General features: G+C 39.2%; 1 protein-coding gene across 1 annotated transcript in view; it reads left to right on the top strand.

Moving 5' to 3' along the window:
- The window catches only part of eys (eyes shut homolog), a 336,214-nt gene that overhangs the window by 1,661 nt on the left and 312,341 nt on the right, over positions 1–22,212 (top strand). The window contains exons 2-3 of the mRNA XM_047352417.1: positions 16,466–17,332; positions 18,139–18,255. Coding sequence (XP_047208373.1) covers positions 16,588–17,332; positions 18,139–18,255 — 862 coding nt within the window. The 5' untranslated portion in view covers positions 16,466–16,587. The remainder of the gene's footprint in view (positions 1–16,465; positions 17,333–18,138; positions 18,256–22,212) is intronic.

Genomic DNA, 22,212 nt, shown 5'->3' with positions numbered 1-22,212 from the left:
TGAAGTAATTTTCTGGTCTGCAGGTGCAATGCATATCCTTGATCTTGATTTCCATGACCATGTGGCTCTGCTGAGTTTTTTTCTTAAGTGGGCCTCTTATGGCTCTGTGTGGCAAAGAGTGTTTATAATCCAATTCCCACAAGCACTGTACAGGTGCTACAAACAAACAACAGCACACAGCTTTACCTTACTCTGGTTCTCCTCCAGAGCACTGCATAAATAGGAAGCTCGCTACAAAATACTACAGGGGTTACTGACTGATAAAGGTACTGCCTCAAAGAAAAAAGAGCATGCAATGGAGGTGAAGCTACGCTGGCAGAGCTGTGCCTCTATTGGCTCTGGGCTAATTTAACCCATGGTTAAACATTATTTGTGGTTTTATTTTAGAACAACATAGAAATACTCATTGTCCCTTAGTGTGGAAGTTCAGGTGTCCCAACAGCAACGTGACACGTAAATCGAAGCATGCAGATTCCCACAAAGGTATAAATATAAAAAACATAAAAAAAGAATAAGAGAATGTACAGTAAGGACAAATTTCCAGTATAAAAATACTGCACAGCTATTAAGAATATCATTCTCAGATATAAAGAAATGTGCTACTAAGTAGGATAATAAAAATGCACAAAGTGTACATGTATATTTTTGCATATAATAGCAACAGCAGACTACAAGAATAGGCAAAACTCCAAAAAACAGCAGGGCTGAAAACTCTTATTGAGTTTCTTGGGGGGATAGTTGTAAAATCTAACAACTGCTGGGAGGAAGGATATGTGATAGCGTTCCTTTGTGCATCTAGGATGGTGAAGTCTGTCACTAAGGACCTCTTCAGTTCTACAATAGCTTTATCTAAGGGGTAGGAGACATTGTCCAACAGTGATGTTATTTTAGCTGGAGTCCTTCTGTCTTCCATCACCTGCACTGGGTTGAGGGGGCATTCTAGGACAGAGCTGACCTTCCTAATGAGCTTATCTAACTGCTTCCTCACAGCTGAGATAAGATGTTCTTGAAACATCCTGCATTCAGAACAGTGTAAAATGTTCCTTGGGTTTATAGATAACAAAGAGCAAAACATATAATTTCTGGGAGAGCAGACATGTTAACTGCATCTAGTTATGCACTTTGCTGAAATCTGAGGTAGGAGCAGATTTTGCTGTTGGGGTCAAGCTTTGTTGCATTCGAAGCAAGAAAAGCGATGTTGAGCTCAGTTTATAGAGGTTTCAAGGCATGAAGGCCCATCAGTGTTATTACTGATTAGTGAGGATCCACAGAGCTACCCTGGGATCACAAGTGATGAGTCCAGCAGTCCTCCATTGGCCCTGCAATGACATCAGAGGCTCTGCATCGTCTCAGTGGCATCCCACTGCTAATAGCTCACAGAAAATTAAATTGACTTCTGCAGCTTTGAAGCTTACCTGGAAGGAGTCAGAGTGAATATAATTTGCATTATCAAGTAATGGTCCTTTTTGGGTTCTATCATTACAAATCTTGGAAGAGGTTTTCATCAGTTAATATGCTCAGAATCTGGTCTGAAGTCTGACACATCTAATGATGACATTAACCCTTTCTGCTTTAGCCTACTATCAGCTGTCAAGTCAGATGTAGGTTTGCCCATTTCAACAGAAAAATTAGATCTCTGCCAGCTGCTTTAAAATGTGTGCCTCTTGTTTGCAATGAGACGTTCTTGGTTAAGGTGAGGTCCATAAAATATAAATATATATATTTTTCTACTTGAAACTTTTGTTAATTGGCATGATGATGGCAAATGGTTCTCCAGAGTTGAAAACAATTCTCAAAACTCAATACTGGAAGTCATGAAGTTCATGCTTTCTTCTTCAGTCATTATCAACAGTTATTATAAAAAGAGGTTACTTTTGCCATTTTAGAAACTTCACTATAATACTTTTTTTTACAAGCTCCAACAATTGTCGACAATCTTTGAAACTGTCACAATGGAAAAGCACCAAATTTTGTCATTTGGAATTTGAAGTTCTACCTTTTTCCAACATCAAGTACAAATGTAAACCTCTGAGCAGCTGTCAGGGTGTAAGTAGTTTTGAATGAAACTGACGATAATGAGAAATTACCATTTGCAAGGAGGATTGCACTCTTTATCTCAACGATGTTTACCTCAACTTACACCTGCCTGTCCCCATTTTTGCATAAGTGCCATTGTACTGTAACTAACATCTGCACTTCTCTCACTTGGCTCTATCTTCATCACTTTCTACAGTGTACTGACAGCTTAATGAGCTTAACTTTTGCTACTTGGGAAGAAAAATTAAAGCACCGGGTTATTCATCAGGTGGTAGGTTAGTAAAATGGTTTTAGAAATGGCCTAGTTTTGGATTAAATTGTGTGTACTGTATTTATATATGGTAATGAAATAGAACCTGTGTGCGCTGCAGACTTTCTGCCCAGGTCCCCCTTGCAAATGAGATCTCGATCTCAATGGGGTTTAATCTGGTTAAATAAAGAAAAATTAAAATGAAATGAACATGTAGCTCTGCAGACGTTTATTTATTTATTTATTTAATATTTTATCTTTTATTCCCCAAATGAGTAGTTCTGCACAGAATATTGCCTTGAATAAGAAAGTATTCATATTAAAGAAGCCAAGCTAATCCTTTTTTGCAACAAAGGGACTTTAAGTTATGAAAAAATATGCTGATTAATGTTTTTGATAATTTTTTCCCTTTGAAGTGGCATTATAGCTATTGCATCCTGTTTTATCTTGTTTAACAGACAGCGACTGACACACAAGCCGGCAGTTTGATGTGATAATTTGTTGCATCCTCCTTGTGTCTCTTAGTTATCAGCCAAGTGAGAATATACAACACACCCTTGATCTAATGCCCTCTGTGCACTCGTCTGACTGGCATGGTAATTTTAAGGTTGAACTTTAAATTATGAATAGCAGGGCGCTCTCTGCAACAATTAGTTGACCCCATCTTGCATAACCTTTCTTCTAACCCTCTGACTTCTATTACAAATAAACCACTTTTGTTTGAAGCCGTAAGTTTAATCCTCATTGGTCAATAGCCCTAAGGCATCTAAATATGCCTACTTCATATGTTTAAGTGTTTATTGTGTTTTATTTAAAAAGGCTAATTATAAAGATTCTGCAGAATTATAGTATGAGATTGTATTGAATGTGATTCAGATTAAAATTTGTTTCAACAACCCCTCAATTAAGATAGAATAATGTGCTTCACAGTCTAAATTACATTCATTATGCAAACTTAGTAAGGGTTTAAACAGCCTCTAAGTATTTTACTTCATAATAAAGGCAAGTAAAACGTATTTACAGTTGAGTTTGAAACTAGAGATCAACAATCAAATGGCCCCATACTCCCTTGATTTGCTCTGATCAGTTATCCGTAGGTGAAATACTGAAAAAATCAGACAATATTTACTAAGAACTAAAAACTCATTATTTATGGTGTATCAGTGGTTAGTTTAAATTAGAGCTACACAATACATTGAATTGCAATCATCATCACAATTTCAGTTTGTGTGATATTGTAATTACAAAAGACAGTATTGTTGCAATATTTATGAAGATATATTTGCCATGAATGTATATAATAGTGTATTTTAGCCAGTTGGATAGACTTTCCCTGTCCTTCATGCCCACTCTTGATGTATTTTTTAAGGCCCTCGATGCTAGAAGTTCTTAAAGAAAATTAAATGTGAGATTGTTGTCAGTGTGACATCAGACAATATAATTAATATATAATAATAATAATAATAATAATAATCAGACATATAATTGCACTAAAATCCCCAGTGACTTTGATCCCACCCTAAAATTTTATTAGTCTATTTCTGTATTAAAACAACCGATTATGATATTCTGACCAATCTTCTGGAAAAGCCCGATTTCAGATTAAGTATTGAACTGGTTCAGAACATACATTTCTGGTTAGATGAACTGTGTCTGTCTGAGCGGCACTGTTTTTGAGCAAAATTTACATTTATTTTGGGGTAATCCAGATTAGCTCCTTCGGTCCAATGCCATGTTCTATCTATATGATGCGTCTTGGTGATATCATCGGCAAGCATAATAGTGAAGTTTCAATGATGTCCTGAAACATAACCATAGCCATCTTGGAGGACAACTCATGAGGGTAACAATGGTGACACAAACAGGAATACCAGAGAAAGCTAATATGAAAAGGAAGTACTGAATAAAGAGAGGGAGGTTAGTGATGAAAAGTTTACATTTATTGCTAGACTAGACCAATACCAGATACCGAGGAGCAAATGTAGTCCAAAACTTGAATGCTTAGGTTATGAGAATTTCACTCATTGATATGAGATCCTTGGTGCTGTCCATCTCATAACTGTTTAACCAGAAACATTCAGTGGGCTACCCATTGTAAAACGCCGTTTTTGTAACTGACATGGTAGGAACTTTTTGTGATTTTACTTAACTATTAAGTTAATTAAAACCAAGTACCACAGACCAAATTTCCTGTTAATGTGAAAAAGATTGAAGATGTCAGGGCAAGTGTAAAATCACCTCTTAATGGCATCCCTAGTGTTGGCTCTACAGGGTGCTCCTGGTCCTTATTTACTTTTGTCACTTTGGAGGATGTTAAGGTTTTACTTAGAAAGATTAAACCCTCTTGCTGCACGTTAGATATTGTCCCCATGTCACTGTTTTTATAGGTGTTTTTTACTGTTGGCCCACATATTGTCAAACAGATTAATATTTCTCTTTCAACTGGGTCAGTCCTAAACTTTTTCAAACAAGCAGTCCTATTCAGAAAAAGCCAAATCTGGACCCATCTGAGCCAAGCACTTATAGGCCAGTATAAAACTTTTCTTGCAAAAGTTATGGAGATGTTAGGGGCTGGGCAGTTGGTAATAATATTCTAGATATGTTTCAGTCTGGTTATCAGCAAGATGCACTTTACTGAGACTGCCTTTTTTAAAAGTCTCTAATGACTCTGGTCAGTGCAGTGTATTGGTTTTATTGGATCTGTCATCAGTTTTTGACACAGTCGACCACAAAATTCTGTTGCATCGACTGTATAATGAGATAGGAACTTCTTTTTTTTTTTTTTTTTTTTTTAAGATTATTTTTGTCACTAGTGGTCTTTATTTCCTTAGTATGTCAACAGGAAAAGGGTGAAGAGAGGGGGAAGACATGCAGCAAATGTGCCTGGACCAAAAGTCGAACCAGGTCATTGGCTGCGTTGAGTTATGAACCCTCTATACATGGGTCGTACGCTTTTACCCCTGTGCCACCGCCACACCCAAGAGAGATAAGAATTTATGGAACCATTTTTCTTAACAGTGCAGTAGAACATTTTCCATGTTTGCAAATAACATAGTTTCTAAAGCTACTCCTTTGTTGTACGGTGTTCCTCAGGGCTCAGTCTTAGGCCCAATTTTGTTCTGTCGATCTCCCGCTCCATTCTTCCCTCACTCGTGAACAAGACCCCGAGATACTTGAATTCCTCCACTTGAGGCAGGAACTCCCCTCCAACCTGAAGAGGACAAGCCACCCTTTTCCTGTTGAGAACCATGGCCTCGTACTTGGAGGAGCTGATCTTCATCCCAGCCGCTTCACACTCGGCTGCGAACCGCCCCAGTGCATGCTGTAGGTCTTGGCTAGAGGGGGCCAGCAGGACCAGGTCATCTGCAAAAAGAAGAGACGAAATCCACTGGTCCCTGAGGCAGACCCCCTCCAGCCCTTGGCTGCGCCTAGAAATCCTGTCCATAAAAGTTATGAACAGGACCAGTGACAAAGGGCAGTCCTGCTGAAGTCCAACGTGCACCGGGAACAGGTCCGACCTAATGCCGGCAATGCGGACCAAACTCCTGCTCCGCTTGTACAAAGACTGGATGGCGCCTAATAAAGGGCCCCCGACTCCCCCCCCCCACAGAGTACCACGAGGGACACAGTCAAATGCACCAGTTGGGCAAACTCCTATGAACCCTCGAGTAACTTGCAGAGGGTGTAGAGGTGGTTCAGTGTTCCATGGCCGGGACGAAAAGCACACTGCTCCTCCTGAAGCTGAGGTTCGACTATCTGCCAGACTCTCCTCTCCAATACCCTGGCATAGGCCTTACCAGGGAGACTGAGGAGTGTGATCCCCCTATAGTTGTAACACACCCTTTGGTCACCCTTCTTATGTGGAGGACCACCACCCCGGTCTGCTAGTCCAGAAGCAATGTCCCTGACCGCCACGCAATTGTTGTGATTATTAATCTGAGAATATTATTTAATATTTAATATTAATATTTTAATATTTTATCAAATAATATTTCGGTCTGTTAAGGGTTGTCCTGTGAATACCAGCCCAGTAAGGCAATGGTATTAGGACAAAATAGAAAGGTGTGAGACGAGCTCTGACATTATTGAACTCATAAACTCTGCCCACACATGGAATGAATTCACACAATTTCTTAAAATACAAGAATTTATTAACAAAAATAAGTCAACTCAAAACATATTTCAATTAACAAACTCTTTACTATGCTAAAACAATCCAACTAAACTACCAAGCAGAATTAAAGAATAAGGAAGACTAATGGACTATATACAATATAAACAAGTTGATTAAAGATGATTGAAAACCATGACCAAAAGAGTGATGCAACATTACCATGCAATGTTTATGTTTGAGAACCAAGGATTATCTTGAAGAATCTGGAAGTGAAGTTGAGTTAGTCTTGGAACCAACTTACGCAATAATCAGCAAACGTTTAGACAACCCTTCACAATGCAAGATCAGATAAAATATTATTTTAATAAAATAATGTTTTAAAGAATGATCTGCTGAATAAAACCATCCTTCTGGATGACTAATTCTCAATGGGGTCTAATTAGCTGCCTTTATTTATTGAAATAATATTTGAAGAAATATTATTAAGGGAGTATTTTGGAAACGAGCCAAATCTTTCTGGAGAAATGGGGCTTAATAGTGTTTACTTAGTTATCAAATCTAGTAAATTATGTTTAGGGACTATTATTTACTGGATTTAAGACTAAACCTTTCTGGGTAAATATTATTTAGCACCAGAATCAAACACACACCTTTAAAAATACCATTAATAAAAGGGTTAAAATGCATAAGCGCGGACGGCGCGTTATGAGCAATCTTCTGTGTTTAAAATCACCCTTCAAGTAAAGTTTGACTTAAATTAAAAACACACAAACACAGAACACAAACAGGGCACGTGTGCTGCAGATAGCCTGCTAGCACTAAAATAGCCAAGTTTCACACAAACAAAACCAAACTTCATAGAATGAAAACGTTCAAATAATTTCATCCTAACTGTTATTCTGCCCAAACCTAACCTCTGACCATGGTGAGGAAATGTTGTCCAAGGGGCGAAGTTTGAAGAAACGTCCACAGTCAACAAGCGGTTAGCTTTCAGCTTCGCGGGGGTTTGAAAGTGCGTTCGCTCTGTGAACAAAAGGGTTAGCTCTGGAGCTGTAGCTGGGCGGCCCGTCCTGTCCGCTGACCACATGGGTTAACACGATGTTAACCCATGCTGTCTTCCTTCCAGACTGGGAGACCGCGTTTTTGCAGGGGCTTCTCTCGAACACCGTTTGCTTCTGCAGGGCTCGGAGAGAAAGTCAGCAATGTTTATACCTTAATTTCCCCTCTTTATGAATGAAATCACCGGGTACACAAACAGTGCTTCACTCATACATAACTCGTGCATATGATCGCGTGATCTTGTGACACTCTTGGATCCAGTTTGAAGAGTTTATGTCTTTTTTCCAGCAAAAGACATTAGCATGCTTTGTCCCCATCCTATCCCGATGAACACCGGTGTGGAAAAGGTCGGCTCGTTGGAGAGGGGTTGCTCTTATTCAGACAGAGGCATCATGGAAAATCTGCTGCTACCCCCATTTCCTCAGTTGCTGGAAGTCAGTTAAATGCAATTTATTTTGAAAGTTCCAGAAAGTCCGTACCGGAGTTTAATGTTGAAATCCATGAATGGGTCCCAACACAATGTTGAAGAGGCGTGTCAACCATGAAAGCCCCACAACATCCAGAGATTTGAGATACTCAGGGTGGAACTCATCCATCGACGAAGCCCTGGCACTGTGGATCTTTTGAACCATCTCTGTGACTTCAGCCTGGGTGATGACAGAGTCAAACCCCCAATCCCCAGCCTCTGCTTCCACCAGGGAATGCATCACAGCAGGATTGAGGAGATCCTTGAAGTACTCCTTCCACCGCCCGATAATGTCCCCAGTCGAGGTCAGCACTGTAAACAGTGTTGGCGAAGCACCACTTCCCCCTCCTGAGGCGCCGGATGGTTTGCCAACCGGTAGTCTTTCTCCATTACCTCACCGAAATCCCAGGCTCAAGTTTTTGCAGAGGGCTCCGCCAGGCGTTCCCAGCAGACCCTCACTATGCGCTTGGGCCTGCCAAGTCTGTCCAACTTTCTCCTCCTCCAGCGGATCCAACTCACCACTAGGTGGTGATCAGTGGACAGCTCAGCCCCTCTCTTCACCCGAGTGTCCAAAACATGCGGCCGAAGGTCTGATGATACGACAACAAAGTCGATCATTGACCTCCTTCATAGGGTTTCCTGGTGCCAAGTGCACTGATGGACACCCTTATGTTTGAACATGGTGTTCATTATGGACAATCCATGACTAGCACAGAAGTCCAATAACAAAACACCACCCGGATTCAGATCGGGGAGGCCATTCCTCCCAATCACGCCTCTCCAGGTGTCACTGTCGTTTCCCACATGGGCGTTGAAGTCCCAAAGCAGAATATTGGAGTCCCCAGGAGGGGCACTATCCAGCACCCCCGACAGGGACACCAAGAAGGCTGGGTACTCCGCACTACTGCTCGGACCGTAGGCCGAAACGATAGTCAGAGACCTATCCCCAACCCGAAGGTGCAGGGATGCGACCCTCTCATCCACTGGGGTAAACCCCAACACGAGACGGCTGAGCTGGGGGGCAACAAGCAAACCCACAACAGCCCGCCGCCTCTCCCCGTGGGCCACTCCAGAGTAGAAGAGAGCACAACCCCTCTGGGTTCCAGAGCCCACGCTGTGCGTGGAGGTGAACCCGACTATTTCTAGTCGATATCTCTCGACCTCCCACACAAGCTCAGGCTCCTTCCCCCCCAGCGAGGTGACATTCCATGTCCCTAGAGCCAGCCTAAGCATCCGGGGATCGGGCCGCTGAGGTCTCCACCTTTGTCCGCCACCCAATGCTCTTTCTACCGGTCCCTCACGGTTCCCCCTGCAGGTGGTGGGCCCACTGGGGGATGGCCTCGCGTCAATCCTCTGCCAATTGCTATGTCTAGGAGAGAGAAAGGGTTAAACCTTGAAAGACAGGGCCATGTTGGTCATCGGTAGAGGGTGAACATTAGGTTGTTGCCAGCAGAAGCTTGGACAATGCCCATCAACAGAAAGGTGTCACAGGTAGACACAGAGCCAGGCCAGGTGTAGCTTCTAGGAAGAGAAAAGAGGGAGAATATAAAGATAAAAACTGAAATAACAACAAATAATGCAGTATTAGAGAGTAGTGTGAGAATATAGCGAAGAGGATGAAAGTTGTCATTATGTCCTCCAGCGGCCTAAGCCTATACAGAGATAGCTCAGGATAACCTAAGCCTCTCTAACTATAAGCTTGATCAAAATAGAAAGTTTTAAGTCTAGCCTTAAAAGTAGACAGTTTGGCCATCTAGAGCCCACTGATGGCCATTGTTATACTAAAAACCACAATGATTGGGATACCTCTCTCTGTCAGATTGACCATAACCATTGGAAAAGAGAGGGGGTCATACAGGTAGCAGAAATGGAGGGTGTGTTTGCACCTCAACCATAACTGAGCCGGTTTAGACTAAACCTGACTCCCCCTTACTCCATCCAACAGGGAGGGAAGAAGATGGAGGTAAAAAATAAGGAAGATAGCTCAGGATAACCTAAGCCACTCTAACTATAAGCTTTATCAAAAAGGAAAGTTTTAAGCCTAGCCTTAAAAGTAGACAGGGTGTCTGCCTCACGGACTAAAACTGGGAGCTGGTTCCACAGGAGAGGAGCCTGATAACTAAAAGATCTGCCTCCCATTCTACTTCTAGAGACTCTAGGAACCACTAGCAAACCTGCATTCTGAGAACGGAGTGCTCTGTTAGGAACATATGGAACAATCAGATCTCTGATGTATGATGGAGCTAGATCATTAAGGGCTTTATATGTGAGAAGGAGAATTTTAAACTGTTTTCTGGATTTAACAGGGACCCAATGAAGGGAAGCTAAAGTAGGAGAAATATGATCTCTCTTTTTAATTTTCATCAGAACTCTTGCTGCAGCATTTTGAATCAGCTGAAGGTTTTTAACTGCATTTTGTGGACATCCTGATAGTAACGAATTACAATAGTCCAGCCTTGCAGTAACAAATGCGTGGACTAGTTTTTCAGCGTCACTCCTGGACAGGATATTTCTAATTTTGGCAATGTTCTGGAGATGAAAGAAGGAAATTCTAGAAACCTGTCTAATATAGGATTTAAATGACATGTCCTGGTCAAAAATAACACCAAGGTTTTTTACTTTATTACCGGAGGTCAATTTAATGCCATCCAGGTTAAGTGATTGACTAAGCAGTTTCTTTTTTTAAAGACTCCGGTCCACAGATGACAACTTCTGTCTTATCTGAATTTAGAAGCAGAAAATTTAAAGTCATCCAAGTTTATATGTCTTTAAGACATGCTTGTAGTCTTATCTAACTGATTGGGCTCATCAGGATTCATGGATATGTAAAGCTGAGTATAATCAGCCTAACAGTGAAAATTTATTCTATGCTGCCTGATAATTTTACCTATTGGAAGCATATATATAGTAAAGAGAATTGGCCCAAGTACTGAACCCTGTGGTACTCCACAGTTAACCCTGGAGTTTAAAGATGATTTATCATTTACATGAACAAACTGGAATTTATCAGACAAATAAGATTTAAACCAGCCTAGCGCTGTTCCCCTGATCTCTACAGCATATTCCAGCATTTCTAAGAGAATATTGTGATCGACTGTATCAAATGCTGCACTGAGATCTAACAGGACAAGTACACACACAAGTCCATTATCTGAGGCCATAAGAATATCATTAGTGACTTTCAGCAGAGCTGTTTCAGTGCTATGATGAGCTCTGAAGCCTGACTGAAACTCTTCAAACAGGTCATTGCTGTGTAAATGCTCACACATTTGATTAGCAACTATTATCTCAAGAATTTTAGATAAGAATGGAAGATTGGATATAGGTCTGTAATTTTTCAAGTCATCTCGATCAAGCGAAGGTTTCTTAAGTAAAGGTTTAATTACATCTACCTTAAAATCTTGTGGTACATATCCATTTACTAAGGATAGGTTAATCATATCTAAAATGGGGCTGGTAATCAGAGGGAACACTTCCTTAAATAATTTGGTTGAGATTGGGTCTAACATACAAGTTGAAGGTTTAGATTAAGCTAATATTTCTGATAACTCAGGAAGCTCCACAGGATCAAAACAGTCCAAACACAGATCAGGTTCTACAGTTATTTCCAATGTTGTCTCATTTGCTGAGGATGAAGTAATCATCTTCGGGAGTATGTCAAAGATTTTCTTTTTAATAGAATCAATTTAACTTTGGAAGAATCCCATAAAGTCATGACTGCTGAGAGCTAAGGGAATGGATGGCTCGACAGAGCTATGACTCTGTGTAAATTTAGCAACTGTACTAAAGAGAAACCTAGGATTATTCTCTTTCTCTTCTATTAATGATGAGAAATAAGCTGTTCTAGCTTGGCGAAGTGTCTTTTTATACAACAGTAGGCTATTTTTCCAGATTAAGTAGGAATCCTCTAGTTGTGTAGAGCGCCATTTTCTCTCCAATTTTTGAACATTGTGCTTTAAAATATGCAGCTCTGAATTAAACCATGGAGCTAGCCTCCTATGAATAATTACCTTCTTTTTCAAGGGGGCTGCATTGTCTAACGCACCACGCAATGATGAAGTAACACTACGAACAAGAGAATCAATTTGTGAAGGGGCAGAAACATAATTATTGCCCTCCACTGTGCTTTTCTGTGATAATGAGGGAATCAAAAGTGGAACAGATTCTTTAAAGGTTGTTACAGCATTGTCTGATAATGATCTACTTTAATGAAATTTTCTTTCAGGTGTGGAGTACTCAGTTAAATTAAACTCAAAGGTTATTAAAAAATGGTCAGACAGGACAGGGTTATGAGAAAATGTTGTTATGTCTTTACTATATATAAGAGTGAAGTGGTGAAGAAAGGAAATGGCAAGCAACCATAAAATAAATTACTTCAGATAACAAGCAAGTTTGACGCTTGTCTTTACTAACTGTTTTGCTGACAAAGTTACACATTCTTCAAATTCAGTTCCGTTTCCATAACACAAAACAGACAAGGTAGGAAGGAGGACTAAAAATGCTTTCTGCTGATGTTGGTGGTCTTCATTGGTAGCATATGTTTCTTTTTGTGGGTGGTAATGATGTCCCAGAACTCTTCCACATGTCCCTTTGGGGCTTTACAATACCACACAGTGGGATTTAGGATTGTGGGATCTTTTTCATTGAAACCAGAAGCCTCCAGATAGTGACAGCAACAAGGGTTATAACAGTGAACAAAATAAGTAAAACTACCACTATTGTAAAAAAAGAACATTAACGTGCTTTGTAGATCTGAGGAAATACAGATCTTTTTTATCACGCCCAATGAGGCATTTCATTTTCAAGAGATTGTTTCAAAAGCAGCTTTAATTAAGTTAAATAAAAAAAAAAAAGATAACTTTAATGCAATTTGATCTTGAGCCACTGCTTGTAATGAATATTCTGCTAACACTAAACCAATTACACATTTTTGGACATATTGAAAATAGATAATTAGATTTTTTTTCCCCCTCCGAAATCAGGTGCAGCTTTCTGATTTGTTCAGTGAAACATAATAGTCAACCTCATTTTGTATAAATTATGTTCTCCAAGTTCCCACTGAGCTGTAATGACAATACTTGCAATCTCATTCAGTTTATCACTCCTCCCTTCTCTTGATATTGGTGTTCCATATTCAGGGTGTTATTACGTACCACCAAGCAGTTATCCATATCTGTCTTTGTGAGCTGATCAAGGGGCAGAGTTTTCCTTGCAGTGAGCCTTCTCTACATTGTTGTTTTTATCTGGAGTGTATATATGAAAAGGGCCTGAGGGAGAAAGACAATGCTGTCTGCTGTAACTCATCTCACTGCCCAACACTGAGGTATCGGGCACCGGCAGGGAAGAGAGAACATTTTATCTGACACTGTCACTTGCTGTAGAAACCTCAGGGAGGCTGAAACTGCTGTGACATACTTGGTCGTCAGCAGCACTGCATATGATTATGACAACTCCTGCCAGACAGACTGGCAACCCAAGTGTGGTGTTACAATAGCACTAAATCTTCAAATTCTGTTCTCTGTTATGGAGGACCGATCCTGACAAAATTAAAAATAAAAGCAGAAATATATATATTTTGTTTTTCCTTTTCCTTACACATGAGTTTTCATCAAGAAATGTAAATGTTTTGTTTTTCCTTTTCCTTACACGTGTTTTCATCAAGAAATGTAAATGTTTTGTTTTTCCTTTTCCTTACACATGCCTTTGTTCTTTTGACATTTCCTCGTCTCTCTTTTTCCTTTACCGTATGCATTTCTGCTTCATTATGCAAATGAGGAGGGCTGCCTTCTTCTCTCCAGCTCCTCTCCTATTGGTCAATATACAGGAAGGAGGAGGATTCATGTGCAGGCCGAGGGTGTGTCCCAATTCAGGGGCTGGATCCTTCCAAGTCCGTACTTGTGTGCTGATTACGTCACAGTGCAGCGCATAATGTCTGTCAGATGCTGCCGACAAATGTGTCCTTCTTTTGCCCGATTTGAAGGATGCGTTGTGAGTATCCTTCGCGGTCCATCTTTTCCCATGATTCATTGCGGGTTGAAGCAGTGTGGTCAAACAGGGGCAGCCATGGTGGACCATAGTGACAAAAGCTGAGTAAACTGTGAAAAATTACACTTTCTGTGACACAAATGAACTTTTACAATGTTTTTAGTGCGGGAATAAAACTGTAGACGTGAAAAATCTGCTTGATTTCTCACGACATCGCTTAATTTCAAGCGTGCTCCGACGTGTTCGGAGTTTTCCGCTCCCACCGTAGTAACTGCCGGTTTGCTTCGCCAGCCCTACCGGTGGTGGGGCGAGATAGCCCGGTAGAGACCTGACCGGACTATCGGCACTGAGCTCCTGCTGGCAGTCATCACAGTGAACGTTAAACACAAGTGATTTCTAACAGTTTATGTTAGTGTTATTTTAATGTATTGTGTCATTTGTTCATGTAAGTCGATTTGACATTACAGGTGATATTAAAGTTAAGCTGAATAAATGGACAATTTTATGTAATCTTACTGTTTCACTGAAGAGTGTGATTGAGAATAAATAAGCTTTTAAATATTCATTTTTGATAAAGAAATGTGCTATATGTGTTTTTAAAAGTATATTTATAATTCAGCTAGCATTATAATTTGTGATTCCAGGTACAGCTGGAGAGAAATACACTTTCAAATGCAAGCAAATCTCAGTAAAGAAGTGAAAAGTTTGAAAGAGCTTGTTTTAGGCATTTGCATAGAAATATTTTAATATGTTCTGCAAATTAAGACAAATGTAAAATAAAATAAAAAAGACTTATTTTACACTGATATTAAGCAAGATGGTTTTTTTTGTTGTTTTTCTAGGGACAAAGGAGCAGACGAGCCCATTTATTAAGCTCAGGGGTGAGAATGACCACCTTTTTACTGGAGCTAAAAACTCAGCCACCGTGGGTTGGAGGTACAATAACAACATTCTTTGCAGTCAGTTTCTGTCCCGTTTCAAAAACTCCTATCTTTCTAACTTTCATAAAACCAAAAGAAGTATGTTAATCACTGGATGGATATTTATGAAAGTTAGAAAGATAGGAGTTATTGACACTGGACAGAAACTGACTGCAAAGAATGTTGTTATTGTACCTCCAAGCCACGGTGGCTGAGTTTTTAGCTCCAGTAAAAAGGTGGTCATTCTCACCCCTGAGCTTAATAAACTGGCCCGTCTGCTCCTTTGTCCCTAGAAAAACAATAAAAACACCCATCTTGCCTAATATCAGTGTAAAATAAGTCTTTTTTATTTTATTTTACATTTGTCTTAATTTGCAGAACATATTAAAATATTTCTATGCAAATGCCTAAAACAAGCTCTTTCAAACTTTTCACTTCTTTACTGAGATTTGCTTGCATTTGAAAGTGTATTTCTCTCCAGCTGTACCTGGAATCACGAATTATAATGCTAGCTGAATTATAAATATACTTTTAAAACACATAGCACATTTCTTCATCAAAAATGAATATTTGAAAGCTTATTTATTCTCAATCACACTCTCCAGCGATACGGTAAGATTACATAAAATCGTCCATTTATTCAGGTTAACTTTAATATCACCTGTAATGTCAAATCGACTTACATGAACAAATGACACAATACATTAAAATAACACTAACATAAACTGTTAGAAATCACTTGTGTTTAACGTTCACTGTGATGACTGCCAGCAGGAGCTCAGTGCCGATAGTCCGGTCAGATCTCTACCGGGCTATCTCGCTCCACCGCCGGTAGGGCTGGCGAAGCAAACCGGCAGTTACTACGGTGGGAGCGGAAAACTCCGAATACGTCGGAGCACGCTTGAAATTAAGCGATGTCTTGATAAAGCAAGCAGATTTTTCACGTCTACAGTTTTATTCCCGCACTAAAAACATTGTAAAAGTTCATTTGTGTCACAGAAAGTGTAATTTTTCACAGTTTACTCACAGCTTTTGCCAGTGTGGTCCACCATGGCTGCCCCTGTTTGACCAAACCGCTTCGACCCGCAATGAATCATGGGAAAAGATGGACCACGAAGGATACTCACAACGCATCCTTCAAATCAGGCAAAAGAAGGACACGTTTGTCGGCAGCATCTGACAGACCTTACGCGCCGCACTGTGATGTAATCAGCACACAAGTACGCACTTGGAAGTATCCAGCCCCTGAATTGGGACACACCCTCGGCCTGCACATGGATCCTCCTCCTTCCTGTATATTGACCAATAGGAGAGGAGCTGGAGAGAAGAAGGCAGCCCTCCTCATTTGCATAATGAAGCAGAAATGCATACGGTAACGGAAAAAGAGAGACGAGGAAATGTCAAAAGAACAAAGGCATGTGTAAGGAAAAGGAAAAACAAAACATTTACATTTCTTGGTGAAAACACATGTTTAAGGAAAAGGAAAAACAAAATATATATATTTCTGCTTTTATTTTTAATTTTGTCAGGATCGGTCCTCCATACTCTGTCAGTTGTTTTACAATGTTAGAAAGATGTACATTTTCAAGAAATCCATTTACTTAGCAAAAATTCACATTCTTTGTTTTCTTCAGGTTGGTGCCATGCCTGTCTGCTTGAAGTATGTGTAATGAAGAACCAAATGATACACAAGCCTGATGAAGTTCCTCTTAATGTTTCAAGACTGATTAGGCGTTAATTGCAACAGAGGGGAAAGATGTGGGCATCATTATTCTGTTTGATTGCCGTTTTTGTGGCCATCCACAATACTAAGTGCCAAATGGTTTGCAACACACAAGAACAGCTTGAGTGGCACCTTAAGAAACACACAATCCAAATGAATTGGACTTTAATCGGAAACATCTGTAAAAGCGACTTGGAGTGCTGGGGTTCTCAGAAGGAGAGCCAAGTGAGCAGGCAGTCTTCTAAATTCCCCCAGATATGTCCACTTCAGCTACAATATGGAGACAAACTGCTGATGTCTGCTGATGAAACGCTCAAGTCGTATGGCGTCAGGCTCTTCAACGTGTCAAGAGAAGACTTTGAAAGCTGCATCACAAATGCCGAGTTAAAGAATCAGTTAGTGTTCCACCACAATATAAATGAAAGTGAGCATGTTGAGGCCAAGTGGATTACCCCAGGTCATCATTACTTTATCACACTTCACGAAGGGGATTCTCAGTTGTGCAAGCTTGGTTTAAGGCTTAATGTGTCTGTTAAAACACAGCTTTGCCGGGCCTCTCCTCTTCTTAGACTTTGTTCAGGGAATGGAGTTTGTCAGACAGAATTTTACGAAGGTGCTTACCACTGCCGATGCTACCACCGCTACTTTGGGAGATTCTGTGAAAGGTTCGATGCATGTTCGGACAACCCTTGTAAAAACAAAGGAGTCTGCTTGAGCAATGGATCCACATACCCAAACAACAGAACCTACAAATGCTTATGCCCACCACATTTTACAGGTAAGGAGAAATGTCTTAGGTTCCTATTTGGCCCCTCTTAAATTATTTCAACTTTAGGTTGATCAATAGTATCTGAAAAAATATCAAAGATAGTTGCTCTGAACATTATCTCAACATATTTTCTCCTTTTATATGACTGTTTTTTGTCAAGAGTCCATGATATATGTATTAATTACCAGGTAAAATAAAATAGGGTAATCATTTTAGATATGAATATTATATATTTTTATTTATTTATGCCAAACTCCAACATTTTTGCAGTGCCTAGCAAAAACATTTCTGCCCCTTTTTTACATTCTATCACATTAGAACCAAAAACTTCAATGTATTTTATGAAGATTTTATGTAATAGATAAATTAGTGCAAAATTGTGAAATTGAAAATGTAAGGAATCTGACGGTTAGTTTTGAAAACATTTTTGAAAAGAAAATGTGAAAAGTGTAGCATACATTTTTATTCTGTCACCTTTACTTTGATGCCCCTAAATAAAATCCACTGCAAAGTTAAATTAATCTAATTAGTGGATACATTCAGCCTGTTTGTAATTTAATCTCAATGTAAATACAGCCTGTTGTGTAAAGGCCTTAGAGATTTGTTGAGGCTTTGTTATAACAAAACAGCATGATCAAGAACAAGGAACCCACCATGCAGTTCTGGTTCTGCATTGTGTTAAAACCATCTTTTAAAAATCTCTTATAAATAATTTCCACAACATCTATGATACATAAAAAAATTATTTACCATTCTCAAGCCTCAATTGTTCAATGTTTCTCTTTAATGGCAAGCTTGTGTGCTGTTTGTTTTAGGAATAAACTGCTCTGAAATTGTTGGAAAAGCAAACTGTCAGAGAATTTGTGAAAATGGGACATGTGTTGAACTGTCACCAGCGTCCTTCAAATGCATTTGTGAGTCTGGATCTTCAGGTAAGAGGCTTTATTTTCTGCTTCCTACCTCTTTCAGCATGATACAGTAATTTTAATAACAGCAACTTAAAATCAGATCTTTTTTCTGATTTTCAAATCTTTTTTTTTTACAATACATCACAGCATAGACAAACATGTCACTTTTGTCAAAATAAAAAAAACAAAAATCTTTCTAGTGGCCAATAACTACCGAGGTCAAAAATCTATGAAAAAACTAAATGTTCTTCATGGGCTGTGAGCTTGTTATAACTGACACTGTATGGAGCATCCTTGTCAAATCAAACAGCTCATGTTACAACCAGTGATATGTTACTGTTGGAGCCAAGACTTAAACTGTTAATACAACAGTTAATAAAACATAGGTTTCCAGCTTTCAGTTAAATGTAATTACATTGCATTGCTTCTGCTTAACATTAATAGATATCAGTTTAATTATTAAAGTGAAAACCCAAAAAGGGTATCAAACCAAACATTAATATTTAGTTTTTGCCTCATTAATGCACCCAGCAAAGATTGACAGTTAAAGCTTATTATAAATGTCTCCTCTTCCTAAAATTATGCTTAAAGGGCAGTGCAAATACTGATGATTAACAGCAATGTTTTAATTTATTTAGTTTTACTTTATCCATTTAAGTGCTAATTTATGCTAATTCACCTTCCTTATAAAACATTTATGAAGGCCAAACTTCTATTGTGTTGTCATTTTAAGGAATACTGGATGCTCATGTATGGAAACTGAATGGCATTAATGTTCTGCTGGCCTCATAGATTTAAGATTATTACTGCTTCAATCATAATGTAGTTTAATCTACTGTAACAAATCACAGTGGGGTTAATGAATATCACAAACAATTGGGCAAAAAAATATGGATACTCTTCAGTCTGCCCTGGATATCAAAATGTAAGGTAAAAGCAAATGCAATGAGCCTCCTGGAGTATGCAGCTCCAGGTGGCTCCTTACACTGATTCATTGTTTTGTTTGCAGCACACTTTGCCTTGGCAGCATTTTTGAATTGTCATAGTTTTGCCTTCTGGGTCCAAAACATGCTTTCAGCTTATTGCTTCAGAGATGTGGTTTCAAGGTTGCTCAGATTACTCTCTGGCATTCTTTCATATAAGAGTTAAGTAAGTTTTTTTTTTTGTTAACTCCACCTTGGCTTTTGCCTTATGTGCCAATTGCTTCTCTCTCTATCAAAGTTGGAGTTAGAGGGTAGGTGGAGCATAGGTGAAGGATGAGCCCAATAAATGTAGGTGTGTAACTGAATGGCTTTGTCTAAAATTGCAAAACAAAAGTTGAAAGAGAACTGATCTTCAAGGTTTTTATGTGTCAGTGCCCCCTAGAAAATCTAGGTTACATGAATGAGTATGGCGTTAGAAGGTGTTTTATACTGCAGAAAAGAACCACTGTGATTTATGAGAAAAGATCACAAGTTAATTGCACGTCTCTGAGAAGGAACGTCATCATTTTGCTTTGATCTTCCATCTTCTGCATACTGGATGCATGCCAAACTGAATGCTTCATATGTTTTAAAAAACAAGATGAATGAGTAGTTTTAGATCATAAAAAGTTTTATTTGGTTGTTTAACATACAATATAGATATGTAAGTTAATATAAAATTTGAATTACAAACCCCATTAGTCCACAACTGCAAAGTTTTCAAAAAAGTCTGTTTGTGTTCCTGTAAATTGCATTAGTTCCTGGTTTCTGTTTCTTTGTTGCTGTATTCTCTGTTAATTTACTCATGTCCTGGTCCCCGTCTTAAGCTCTGTAAGTCATTATCTTTTTGTTTAAATTATATCCTCACAATACGTCTGCTTATGTCATGTTGCCACTTTGGTCCTTCAACTCCTCAAAACATGACAGATGTATCTTTCTTTTGATGAATTAGAAGTCAAGGCAAAAATGGCAAGATATGTTTGTTAACTTCACAGGGGAGAATTGTGTGTGAGCTGCAGCTGCCTGAATGATTTTTCTAGGATAAAGACACCTTTACGTAAATCTAAAAGTTAAGCTGTGGACTTTCTGTGTATGGAAGCAAATCATTACCATATTTCAAATGAAAAAGCATTTTCAGAAATGCTTTTTCATTTTAAGAATGTGGCTGCATTGTTTGACTCATAAAGGAAATTAGTTATCAATAATCCTATTTGCATTTTAATTTTCTACTTCAAGGCTGCTCATTCCTTCACTAAATTAAAATGAAAAAGAAAAAGACATTTGAGATTTATTTTTCAAAATATGCCCCAGCAAATAGATACCAAAATTCAATTTGAAATGTAAAATTTGAAAATGAAAAAGCATTTCCAGAAATGCTTTTTCATTTTAAGAATGTGGCTGCATTATTTGACCCATAAATAAAATTAGTAATCAATCATCCTATTTGCATTTGCATTTTCTTCTTCACGACTGCACATTTTATGCCATAATCAAAAAGAAAACAAAGCAGACATTGCTTTTCCGTTTTCGTGGTCTGCCCGCAAAGTACTGCCCAGAACTCAAAAACAAAAAAGCATTCCGAGCGGCGGGCGCAGAAGAGTGACGTCAGCAGCCGCTCTTCCTCAGCTCCCTGCTGACCGAGCTACCCATCATTATAATAATAATTTAAAATTAATTTGACATCTCTTTATAATGTTTTAATTATGGTAGAGCTAAAGTTGTGTCTAGGAATTGTGAAAGATGGCAAAACTTAAAAAATAAACTTGGAAAGTTAAATGTCACATAACATTCATTTGCATTGGCCTGACCGCCTAATTGTTATTAAATGTCGGTATGTTTTCCCACTTTACCAATTTACCGCAGCAGGAGAGGAACTATGTTGTTTACAATTTAAATCTTGATGTAAGGCTGCTCCATGCAGACGCATACATACGGAGCAGAAAGAGGGAGAACACGGAGAAAAGTGTTTCCCTGGTAGTTTTAATGGAGGGGCGGGGAGAAATCCCCTTTCTCCGACTGTCAAATTAATTTTTTCAAATGTATTTTATAAATAACGCTGGAGAGCGTAGAGCAGAGAGGAAAAGAGAAACAAACCATTATTTTAATTATCTCATAGAGACTGTATGAACTTATACCAATAAAATTTGTGTAGAAATGAATTTACTAGCATAATATGTTACCCTATTGGTTTGCCAAGTCATGTAGGATTTATTTTGTAACGGCGTTAGTCAGTGTCTCTGTTAGGTGTTCACACTAGAATGTGGTTGACATATTGATGACTCCATTTGTAATGCAGAAGTTGAGTGTGCAACATTTACAGTGTTACAATGCCTTCATTTGTAACTGTAGGCAAGCATGGTTATAATTCATTTATTTTGTATCACATACATAACATAATTAAGCAGATACTAAAGACAGTTCAACGAGAAAGTTGTCATGTTTGAAACTGTAGGGAATCAATATACAAAAGTACAGAAAGTTTTTTAAAAAGGCATTGCACGTGAAAATTACTTTCTCTGATTCTAGTGGTAATTCTAATCAAACTATTAATTTAATTCTCCACATTTAAATACATTTCTGTAACAGACTTCTTTGACTTGACAGCTATTGTCATTATATGGGGTTGAGCAGGACCAAAGTGGCAACAGGACGTTGGCAGTGGATGGACATTTGATGTAGACTCACAGAACAACGAAGGATGCACAGGATTTCGGGGATGGCAACAGCGATGACAACAGAAATGTCTCGACAATCAAGCAACAGACTGGTGACTGGGAAGTCGTCCCGTGGAGGCACAGACTTCTGGAAGCCAGCGGCGGCGATGCAGGATCCTTGGAGGCCGGCAGCAGTGCATAGAGAACCCACAGAGAACTTTGCCAGGAGGCTGGCGGTGGCAACACAGGAACTTCGGGGGCCGGCTGAGGGGCTCTGAAGACTGGGACTCATGGAAGAGCTCTGGTGACTGGGACACCAACCGGACATCCTCAATGGAGAACTCAGGAAGAGGAACATGAGGCAG

Source organism: Girardinichthys multiradiatus, chromosome 22, assembly GCF_021462225.1.
Source record: "Girardinichthys multiradiatus isolate DD_20200921_A chromosome 22, DD_fGirMul_XY1, whole genome shotgun sequence".
NCBI lineage: Eukaryota > Metazoa > Chordata > Actinopteri > Cyprinodontiformes > Goodeidae > Girardinichthys > Girardinichthys multiradiatus.
The sequence above is the reverse complement of the archived record's forward strand: the minus strand, read 5'-3'. Positions and strand labels throughout refer to the sequence as shown.